The sequence below is a fragment of the Muntiacus reevesi genome, chromosome 9, assembly GCF_963930625.1.
Source record: "Muntiacus reevesi chromosome 9, mMunRee1.1, whole genome shotgun sequence".
Lineage (NCBI taxonomy): Eukaryota > Metazoa > Chordata > Mammalia > Artiodactyla > Cervidae > Muntiacus > Muntiacus reevesi.
Window position 1 is genome coordinate 8,755,743 of NC_089257.1, and position 12,506 is coordinate 8,768,248.

Sequence of the window (12,506 nt, forward strand, 5' to 3'; positions counted from 1 at the left end):
TCTACTTGATAAAATGCTCCAAACATGAAAAAGTAGTCTCCTGCCAGTTTGTCTCACTTTTCATGCACCATTTCTTCTCCCCATTGCAGAATCTATGATTCATAGTAGCTGCTTTTTCTCTCTTTATCTCAAAGGTCTTCTTTGCTGAAAGCATCAACAATGTCCTTCTGAACTTTGCACCATGACAATCAATGCTGGTCTCCTCTTATTTATCACCTGACATAGCTTGTCTATTGCACAAATTCCTAATGGCATTTTTCATTTGGGCATTTCTCAAAGTATAGATGAAGGGATTTAACATGGGAGTTATTATAGTGTAGAATACAGCCACTGCTTTATCAATTGGTAAAGTAACTGGTGGTCTCAAATATACAAAAATGCAGGGCACAAGGAGCATGGTGACAACCGTGATGTGGGAGACACACGTGGAGAGGGCCTTGCACCTTGCCTCCAAACTGTGGTTCCTTAGGGAGCGCAGAATGACCACATAGGAGCCCATCAAGAGGAGAAAGTTTATAAGGCAGATGAAACCACTGTTGGCAGCAACAAATAATCCTAGAGTGTGAGTATCAGTGCAGGCAAGATTTAGCAAAGGGTTCAGATCACACAAAAAGTGATCGATGACATTAGGGCCACAGAAGGGTAATCTGAAGATGAAAAAGATCTGTATGATTCCATGAAGAAAGCCTCCCACCCATGCCACTCCAATTAGCAGCCAACACACCCTCCAATTCATGATGCTTGTATAGTGCAAGGGCTTGCAGATGGCCACATAGCGGTCATAGGCCATCACAGTGAGCAGGATGGCCTCAGCACTTCCCAAGAAATGTTCCCCAAAGATTTGGGTCATGCATCCATTGAACAGGATGGTCTTCCTTTCACGGAGGGAATCGATGATCAATTTAGGGGTATTCACAGAGGAATAGCAAGCATCAATAAAGGAGAGATAGGCCAGAAAAAAGTACATGGGAGAACTCCGTAATGGACTGCCTATGATGGTGACCATGATGAACATATTTCCTACCACAGAGATGATGTAGATGACCAAAAACACAACAAATATGACTTTCTGCAACATTGGATCCTGCGTGAGCCCCAAGAGAACAAACTCTGTCACGTTGTTCCTATTTTCCATGTATTTTGTATTATGGTTCATTATGTTACCTGAAATAATAAAAAAAAAAGTTACTTTTCATCACCTCAACCTTGAGTTCACTAAGCCTCTCCATGTAATAAAAAAGTAACGCCCAGATTCTATGGAGTTCTGAATTTTTGAATTCTTTTTTGGATATAGGAAAAATGTTTCTGATCTCTTAAAGATGTCCCACATCCTCCCCTGGAGAGAGATAATGCTTAGAGATTAGAGACATGAGGGGCTCTGTGAACACACAGGCGGGAGACTTTTCTGTGCACATGGACTCATGTGAGATGACTCGAGCTTAATACGAATCAATAGATCTCACATATAGAGGCAGACAAACCTGAGTTGAAAAGTAGAAAATGGATGTAAAGGCTATGGATGCAAAACCAAGGGATTTTCCCTTTATTCTTAGGAAATGAGAAAACATGCAAGTTAAATGAAAATGTGAGAGGAAGGATGAGGAGGGATGTGAGAGAGAGGGTGTGTTGGATTTAATTCCAAAAACAATCTTTTTCTGAATTCTATGGAGTGGGATGAGGTTTAGTAAGGGGATGGAAGACAGAAAAACATGAGTAGCAGGCTCTTTATAAATAGTTCAGATAAGTGTCACAGAGCATTGGAAACAGGAAAGTAATGAAAAGGTAAGGAAGCTACTGTGCCAGAACAAGGGAGGGGGTAGCTGCTCGCTCCTCCAGGGGATCTTCCCAACCCAGGAACTGAGCCCAGGTCTCCCACATTGCAGGAAGGTTCTTTACTAGCTGAGCCACTGGGGAAGCCCAAGAAAATAAACATGCTTCCTAAATCCAGTGACTTTATAATACTTGATAAATTTGCTTTAATGATTGATTGCTATATGCAAGGCATGATTACAATCTATGTATATTTCATTCATATAGCAGATGAGAAAAATAATAGTATATAAGAGTAAAAATATAGTAGGAATATTAGCAATATTAGTGAAAGCTTGCTGAATATTTACTGTGCTCTAAGATACTTCATTATGTAAACTTAATTAAAAACTTGTGTTTACTACTATCATTTTTATACTTATTTTACATATTAGGAAGTAGATGCTTAGAGAAGCTAAGAATTCTACCTAAACTCAGGCAGCTACAAAGAATAGAGGTAAGATTAGTTTAAATTAACCCTATATGCAAAACAGAAAAAGAGACACAGATGTACAGAACAGACTTTTGGACTCTGTGGGAGAAGGTGAGGGTGGGATGTTTCGAGAGAACAGCATCGAAACATATATTTTATCTAGGGTGAAACAGATCAGCAGCCCTGGTTGGATGCATGAGACAAGTGCTTGGGCCTGGTGCACTGGGAAGACCCAGAGGCATCGGGTGGAGAGGGAAGGGGATCGGGATGGGGAATATATGTAAATCCATGGCTGATTCATGTCAGTGTACGACAAAAACCACTACAATATTGTAAAATATTTAGCATCCAACTAATAAAAATAAATGGGAAAAATAAATAATAAATTACACTTTTATTTTTGATCCAAATTCTTAAACTATAACCTATAAAATTATTATAATATACAATGCTGAATTAGTAAATCTTTAAAAATTGAATCAATATAGTCATATTTATCTTTATCCTACTTCAGAGACAGAGAGAGAGAGAGAGAGAGAGAGAATACATAGAGAGAGCAATTTAATCAAATAATTGAACTATTTCAAATCCTAAAAGATGATGCTATGAAAATGCTGCACTCAATATGCCAGCAAATTTGGAAAACTCAGCAGTGGCCACAGGACTGGAAAAGGTCAGTTTTCATTCAAATCCCAAAGAAAGACAACGCCAAAGAATGTTCAAACTACCGCACAATTGAACTCATCTCACACACTAGTAAAGAAATGCTCAAAATTCTCCAAGCCAGGCTACAGCAATACAAGAACCGTGAACTTCCAGATGTTCAAGTTGATTTCAGGAAAGGCAGAGGAACCAGAAATCAAATTGCTAACATCCGCTGGATCATCAAAAAACAAGAGAGTTCCAAAAAAACATCTATTTCTGCTTTACTGACTACGCCAAAACCTTTGACTGTTTGGATCACAGTAAACTGTGGAAAATTCTGAAAGAGATGGGAATACCAGACCACCTGATCTGACTCTTGAGAAACCTGTATGCAGGTTGGGAAGTAACAGTTAAAACAGGACATGGAAGAAGAGACTGGTCCCAAAATGGAAAAGGAGTACATCAAGGCTTTATATTGTCACCCTGCTTATTTAACTTATATGCAGAGTACATCATGAGAAACGCTGGGTTGGATGAAGCACAAGCTGGAATCAAGATTGCTAGGAGAAATATCAATGACCTCAGATATGCAGATGACACCACCCTTATGGCAGAAAGTGAAGAAGAACTAAAGAGCCTCTTGATGAAAGTGAAAGAGGAGAGTGAAAAACCTGGCTTAAAGCTCAACATTCAGAAAATTAAGATCATTGCATCCACTCCCATCACTTCATGGCAAATTGATGGGGAAACAATAGAAACAGGAACAGACTTTATTTGGGGGGGCTCCAAAATCACTGCAGATGGTGATTACAGCCATGACATTAAAAGTCACTTGCTACTTGGAATAAAAGTTATGACCAACCTAGACAGCATATTAAAAAGCAGAGACATTACTTTGCCAACAAAGGTCCGTCTGGTCAAGGCTATGGATTTTCTAGTGGTCATGTGAGAGCTGGATTATAAAGAAAGCTGAGGGCTGAAGAATTGATGCTTTTGAAGTGTGGTGTTAGAGAAGATTCTTGAGAGTCCCTTGAACTGCAAGGAGATCCAGCCAGTCCAGTTCATCCTAAAGGAAATCAGTTCTGAATATTCATTGGGACGACTGATGCTGAAGCTGAAACTCCAATACTTTGGCCACCTGATGCAAAGAATTGGCTCATTGGAAAAGACCCTGAGGCTGGGAAAGACAGAAGGTGGGAGGAGAAGGGGATAACAGAGGATGAGATGGTTGGATGGCATCACCAACTCAATGGACATGAGTTTGTGTAAACTCCAGGAGTTGGTGATGGACAGGGAAGCCTGGCGTGCTGCAGTCCATGTGGTTGCAAAGAGTCTGACAGGACTGAGGGACTGAACTGAACTGAATCAACCTATACACAGGCTTAGAGACGTACACCTGCATTATAAATTACTGAAATCCCCCAATGTTAGTAACTAAACGGTACTGCATTCATTAAAGGTCCATTTTATCTCTTTCTCTTCCCTTCCCATATTTCTTCCATTGAAAATTTCCCTAAGAAGCATTAACCCACTCTCTTCCACAAAATGTTGCAAATGATGTTGAAAATGGTGATTCCATTGGGTGGGCATATTGGTTTGGGAATCAGAAGGTCCAGATTAGAATCTTGCCTTTTCTCACTTGCTACTTGTTGATCTGAGGTGCATTTCTTGGCATCTAACATTTTTGTTTTTCAATACCGAGTGAGAAGTATAATCCACCTCACCTCACAGGCTATTAAGAGAACTGATTAAAGAAACATTTAAATGCATACACCACACTGTTGGGGACACACAGAAGACCTTCCTTATTTATGCACTCAAGATTAGGAAGAATTGATATTTTTGTCAATAATGCATAGAAACATTTGACCATACAATAGACTGAGGAATAATCATCTCCAATTTTACTTTTAAAGACATCACAGAGATCCATATTATGTTCAGCATTTGCTCCCAAGAAGTTCTTCATATTCATGTTTGAACTAAACAAGTGATGGTTCATATCATTTAATTTTCACATTGATATCTTTTTGTGTGTGAAATTCATTTAAGTTTTATTTTCATACTCATGAGTAGTCTTAATTATTTTAATAGTTGTCCAATGACAAAATAGTATAACTGGTGTTAGAGAAAAGGGTCTTAACAAATTTCTTAATCTCAGGCAGACTAGTGTTTTCTTCTGTCAAATTAGGTTTATGACTTTTACCAAGTATCTTTTAAAGAAACGTGACGAATGTAAAAGGTTTTTACTATTGTATTTTAAAAGTATTAAAATGTAAAAATTACTATACATGGAAAATAACAACCTAACTAATTTACTAACAGTACTATTGAAAAACTTACCTTCTGGTCTTAGATGATATTAGTGATATTTGAGGGTGTTCAGAACTAATTCCATTTTAAAATTGACCACCTCTTTGGATAAGAAGCTTTCAATAGGAAATGATATGACACACTCAGAAAGAGGCTATTCAGATAATTCAATATCAAGTCAATAGAAGATAACTAAGTCTTTGGATAAGTCTAAATCTTTTCTTCTAGCCTAAAGACTGAAAAAGGTTTCACAGAAAATCTGGGACTTGAATTTAGAATAAATTCACTTAAAATACCAAGGGAAAATGATCTTCCATAAATGGTCTGATCCAAAAGCTAGGAGGCAGAATGTGTGGTGGAAACATATTCAAATGGGTCCTTCCACTCTTGACAAATCTTTCTCTGGAAAATGTAAACAAGAAAAGATGTTTTCAATTGCATGTGTGGTTATTTACCAAGTTTGCCATATAGGTTCTAGGACCTGGTCTATAGTTGCAGTTTTCTCTCCCAGGAACTGATTATCTGCTTGGATTGAAAGGCTTTGTCTTAGAAGCAGGTATCCTCTAGAGACATGGCTGGGAGACACTCAGTTTTGAGTGGGGAATTGCATTCCCCGCACTTGCAGACAAAACGTGTGAGTGCCCTTTCTCTATCTGAACCTGGCTTTCTAAGAAGGCTGACTGTTGTATAAATAACAAGGATGGGGTAATTCCATCACAGTAACATCTGTGATGTAGTTACCCTGTGAGACCATGTCAGAGAGAAAACTTCCATTATACGTATGTACTATATCTTCCTCATCCATCCATCTATTGATGGACACTTAATTACTTCTTTGTATTGGCTATTGTAAACAGCACTGCAATGAACACTGGAGTGCTTGTATCCTTATGAACCATGCTTCTCCAGATATATGTCCAGGAGTAGCATTGCTAGATCATATGGTAGCTTTATTTTTAGTTTTTTTTTTTAAAGAAAAATCCATATTGTTCTCCATACTGGTTGTATCAATGTACATTCCCTTCCACAGTGTTGGAGCATTCTTTCTTCTCCACATCCTTTCCAGTATTTACTGGTTGTAGATTTTTTTGATGATAGTCTTTCTGACAGGTGTGAGTGGATGTCTCATTGTAGTTTTAATTTGCGTTTCTGTAATACTTAGCAATGTGTGCATCTTGTCATGTGTCTCCTGGCATCTGTAAGTTTACATTGATGAAATGTCTCTTTAGATCTGCTCATTTATTGAGTTTTTTTTTTTTTTTTTAATTGAGCTGCATGAGGTATTTGTAAATCTGGGGATCTAATCCCTTGTTAGCTGTGTCATTTGCAAATATTTTCTCCCATTCTGTGAGCTTTGTTGTTTTGTTTTGGTTATGGTTTCTTTCACCATGAAAAAGTTTTGAATTTGATTAGGTACTGTTCTTTATTCCTGTTTTTTATTTCCTTTACTCGAGGAGATGAATTGAAAATCATTTTGTTCTGATTTATGTTAGACAGTATTCTGCCGATATTTTCTAAGTTTTATAGTATCTTATGTTAGTTTAGGTTTTTAATCCATTTTAACGTGTGTATGTGATGTTGGACATGTTCTCATTTCATTCTTTTACACAGAGCTGTTCCGTTTTCCCAGCATCATTTGCTGAAGAGATTGTCTTATTTCCATTGCCTCCTTTGCTGCAGACTAAGCGACCGTATGTGCGTGAGTGGACTTTGTAGCATGATCTGACCAGCGAGCTTGATTCCTTTAGCTTTATTTCTCTCTCTCAAAATTGCGTTTGGTATTCAGAATCTTTTATGTTTCCATACAAATTTTAAGATTTTTTTTGTTGTTCTAGTTCTGTAAAAAATGTTTTGATTGGGATTGCATTGAATCTGTAGATTGGCTTATGTAATATAGTCATTTTGATAACATCGGTTCTTCCAAATCAAGAACGTGATGTTTCTTTCCATCTATGGGTCATCTTCAGTTTCTTTCATCAGTGCCATAGTTTTCAGTGCACAGGTCTTTACCCTCCTTATCAAGAAGAATAAAGTACTTGGAAATAAACTTGCCTAAGGAGGCAAAGGAACTGTACACGCAATTTTGTTGATGGGAGCTTAATAGTGGGTTCTGAATTTAGGTAGAACAGGTTCTGCCATAGTCATTTCTTGAGAGTGGTTTTCTAGTCTAGGTTCCTTTAAATTTGTATGCTTATGCATAAATTTCAAAATAGAATTGTCAGTTTCTTCAAATAGCCTGTGAGATACTTATTGGAATTGTATTGACATTGTAATGATTGATATGATGAAAACACTGAATCTGCTAATCATCAAAATGCCATTATCTTTCCCTTTACTGATATATTTGCTTTCTTTCAGTAGTGTTTTCTGGTATATACATAAAACTCTTTAATATATTTTTAAATATGTCCTTCAAATGTCACATTTTAGTAGAATGTTAATATAATTTTCTTTCTAATTTCTATTTCTAACTATTGCTTTCATAGAAATACATTTGATATACTGTGTTGACTTTCTATCCTGTAATCTTATTGAATGAACTGATTAGATCTATTAGATTTTCTGTAGAGCCCTTAGCATTTTCTGAGCTTCCCTGATGGCTCAGATGGTAAGGAATCTTCCCACAATGGAGGAGACCTGAGTTCAATTCCTGGGTCGGGAAGATTCCTTGGAGAAGGGAATGGCAATCCACTCCACTATTCTTGCCTCGAGAATTCCATGGTCAGAGGAGCCTGGTGGGTTACAGTCCATGAGATCACCAAGAGTCAGATATGACTGAGTGACTAAAACTTTCACTTTCACCTTGGCATTTTCTACCTATATAATTATGTACATTGATGTTTTATAATATTGCTTCTTCTTTTCTAATCTGTATTCTGTTTTTCTTTTGTTTTAAATTTAATTACTAGAATTTGGGGTACAATGCAGAAGAGAAATTAGGAGAGGACAGACATGACTTCTTTTCAGTCTTATAATTCAGTTAAGTATAACGATAGATGCAGATATTATTCAGATAATCTCTTAGATTGAATCAATTCCTTTCATCCTTCATTTTCTTATATTTTTATCCATAAATTTAAATTGAAAGTTTTCAATTTGCATACATCTATCAAATTGGTCATGAGATTCTTCTTTATTTTTTTTAACTTAGTGAATATCATTGATTAATTTTGGAAAGTTAAACTGTTTTACTACTGGAATAGATTATACAGTCATGTTGAAAAATTACTTTTTAAAATGACAGAACTCTGTACATCTGTGTCTCTTTTTCTGTTTTGCATATAGGGTTATCATTACCATCTTTCTAAATTCCATATATATGTGTTCATATACTGTAATGATCTTTATCTTTCTGGCTTACTTCACTCTGTATAATGGGCTCCAGTTTCATCCATCTCATTAGAACTGATTCAAATGAATTCTTTTTAATGGCTGAGTGATATTCCATGGTGTATATGTACCACAGCTTCCTTATCCATTCAACTGCTCAATGTATGACAAAACCAGTACAATATTGTAAAGTAATTAGCCTCCAACTAATAAAAATAAATGAAAAAAAAATCAAAAAATAAAATAAAATGACAGAACTCATTCATTGGTATGTTGCTTAATATGTTCATAATGCATATATTGTATAGCCTTATCATGCAACTTGGCAGGTATGTGATGGTAGTTTCATAAAATGATGTGCTGAGAATTCTCTATTTTCTGAAAGAATTTCTTCAGAATTTGTATTACTTATTTTAAAAATATTTTGTGAAATTCAAAAGTCGAATTTATTGGACATGGAGTGATTTTTAGACTAATTTTATGTACACATTTAACACATTTAATGCATTCAATTGTCATAAAACTGTTCATCTTTTTAAGATTTTCTTTAGTTAGATTTTATAATAATTTTATGATATATTATATTGTAATTTGTCAAATTATCTGGCTTTTAAATTTCTTCATGGCATTTCCTACTCTCCTATCAATTTTTCATAAATTTGAAAAGAAATATACCTAGATTTACCTGTAAAGATTTTACTCCTTTCCAGAAATTTCAATTTGTTATTAACACAATTTCATTTACTTTAAAAGGTGTATTAGTGGTTATTATTGAGGCAAATTTCATTATTTTAATGATTTAAAAATATACAATTCTTTGACTCTTAATACATGAACAATGTTGTGCAATGATCACAGCTCTCTAGTTGCAGAACATTTTCATCACCACTTGTCAATTGCCGGGGTTCAGCCTTGTCATGATCCAGGGGGTACCCTTGGGGTGAAGGGCGTCGGCGAGAGAAGACACGTGAGACCAGCCTTGATAGGGCCAAATCTCAGGATGACGAGAGAGAGAGAGAGAGAGAGAGAGAGAGAGAGAGAGAGAGAGTGACCAGATGAGGGTTATTTGCAGGGTCTGGCAATGCTTTATTTTTTACCATAGCTTTTATACCCTAAGTTAGTACGTTTCTAAGGGGAAGATAGTTTAACATTACATCAGCTTGTCCTTCACGAAACCAGGGTGCTTTCTGCATACTTCTTTGTTCATGAGGGTCTTGTACATTATCTTCTGGCCTTGGGGCCTATTAACATTTTATGCAGGTCAGGTGAACGTAAACCTATTTTCTGTTTCTATGGTGACCTTAGCTGAAAAGTAGCAGTCTCATAGGGCAACAGTGCAGAGTAGAAGTATAACCTTGTTAACACAAAAATTAATCCTTCTGCAGAAGTTGTCAGTTGCATTTACCTAAGAAGTTTACCCCAGACTGACTCTGCGACTTTGGTGAGGCAGCTTCTGCCTAGCACTCTTGGCTGACAATTAACAACCGTTTCACATTTATCACACTAGGGCTAAGCTCTTTTTTTTCTAGATCTATAATGATATTAACAATGGTTTCTATAATACAACCTTAGCACATTAAGAGCAAAAACACAGCAAGCAAATGTTAACCCAATAACCACCTTTAGAATAATTTTTCTTATGTTTTCTAATAGGACTCCTTCACCCCCCATAAAGGCTCTATGTCTATTAGGGCCTTTATGTGATCAGGTTCTTTATGCTGTTTTATGATTAGGGTATTATAAGCAATCACGCATATTAGTACCAGGGGCATAAACGCATTTGCCAAACAAGCTAAAATACCAGCAAAGGAGTTTAAATTAAAACACTCCTTTCACCCTGGATAATCTCATAAAATACCACCACCCAGGAAACTTATTGATTAAAGTTCTAAATTGATTCTTTTTTGGGAAGAGATGGGGGAAGGCCTTCTGCCTGTGTAAGCAAGCATCAGAGAGACAGATATCATCTTTAAGGTGAGCACCGGGGGCGGCTTTTCAAAACCCCTGAAAACCTGATCCGCCTTGCCCGTCAGGTTTTCTCCCTCGTGACCTTGTCATGGGCGGGATCTCGTGTGCCAGCTCCTGGCAGTCAATTAAGTCAATTACCATATTATCATTTTTCCCTACCCCGAAGACCTGGAAACCACTAGGAGGTTTTTTATTTCTCCAAATTTGCTTATTCTGGGCATTTTATATACATAAAATCAAATAATGTAAGATCTTTTGGTTTATTTGTCCTAACATGTTTCCAAGTTTATTTATATTGTAACATATATTAGTACTTCATTCATGTTTATCACGAATTAATATCCTATTGCATGGATAGACCAAAAGTCTATTATTCATTCATGGGTTATTAGTAATTTGAGGTGTTTTGGCTATTGCAAATAGTGCTACTGCAAGTGTTTATATGGGCTTCCATTGTAGCTCAGTTGGTAAAGAAGCTGCCTACCATACAGGAGACCTGGGTTCAATTCCTTAGTCGGGAAGATCCCCTGAAGAAGGAAATGGCAACCCACTCCAGTATCCTTGCCTGGAGAATCCTATGGACAGAGGAGCCTGGCGGGCTGCAGTCCATGGGGTCCCAAGAGTTGAACACGAACTAGCGACTAAACCACCACCACCAGGCGGTTATACAGGTTTGTTTGAATACTTGTCTGCAATTTTTCTGTCTCTTTATCTAGTAAAGGAGTTCCTGAGTCCTGTGACAATTCTATACCTAACTTTATGAGGAATGACTGTGTATGCAAAGCTTGACATCATGTTACATAGCCATCAGAAATGTTCTCCAGCTTTCAGCTTCTTGATAGTGCCCTTTGATGCACAAGAGTTTTGAATTTTAAGGAAATCAAACTTATCTATTTTTCTCTTGTTACCTGTGATTTTATTGCCATATTTAAGAAACTGTTGCTTAATCCAAAGTCTTGAAAATGTTCCCTGTGTTTTCTACTATGAATATCATAGTTTCAGTTGTACATTTTGTTCTTGACCTATTTTGAGTTAACTTCATACGAAAAGGAAGCAGGGTTCCAAGCTCATTCTTTTGTTTTTGATACCTGTTTATTGGCATCATCTGCTGGAGAGACTATTCAATTCCTCAGTTCAGTTCATTTCAGTCACTCGTGTCCAACTCTTTGTGACCCCATGAACTGCAGCATGCCAGGCTTCCCTGTCCATCACCAACTCCCGGAGTTTACTCAAACTCGTGTCCATCCAGTCGGTGATGCCATCCAACCATCTCATACTCTGCTGTCCCCTTCTCCTCCTGCCTGCAATCTTTCCCAGCATCAGGGTCTTTTCCAATGAGTCAGTTCTTTGCATCAGGTGGTCAAAGTACTGGAGTTTCAGCTTCAGCATCAGTCCTTCCAATGAAGGTTCAGGCTTGATTTCCTTCAGGATTGACTGGTTGGATCTCCTTGCAGTCCAAGGGGCTCTCGAGAGTCTTCTCCAGCACCACAGTTCAAAAACATCAGTTCTTCGGTACTCAGCTCTCTTTATGTTTCAACTCTCACATCCAATATGACCACTGGAAAAACCCTATCTTTGACTATATGGACATTTGTATCAGTAAAGTAATGTCTCTGCTTTTTAATATGCTGTCTAGGTTGGTCATAACTTTTCTTTCAAGAAGCAAGTGTCTTTTAATTTCGTGGCTGCAGCCACCATCTGCAGTGATTTTGGAGCCCAAGAAAATAAAGTTTGTCACTGTTTCCATTGTTTTCCCATCTATTTGCATGAAGTGATGGGACCGTATGCCATGATCTTTGTTGTTTGTTGAGTTTAAAGCCATCTTTTTCACTCTCCTCTTTCACTTTCATCAAGATGCTCTTTAGTTCTTTTTCACTTTCTGCCTTAAGGGTGGTGTCACCTGCATATCTGAGGTTTATTGATATTTCTCCTGGCAATCTTGATTCCAGCTTGTGCTTCATCCAGTCGGGCATTTTTCACGATGTACTCTGCATACAAGTGAAATAAG

General features: G+C 37.2%; 1 protein-coding gene across 1 annotated transcript; it reads right to left on the reverse strand.

Annotated features, from left to right (window-relative positions):
• Positions 1–205: 205 nt before the first annotated feature.
• Positions 206–1,156, reverse strand: LOC136175488 (olfactory receptor 4C46-like). The gene has a single exon (XM_065945770.1). It carries the CDS (start codon positions 1,154–1,156, stop codon positions 206–208), a length of 951 nt encoding a protein of 316 aa, XP_065801842.1.
• Between the last annotated feature and the right edge of the window lie 11,350 nt (positions 1,157–12,506).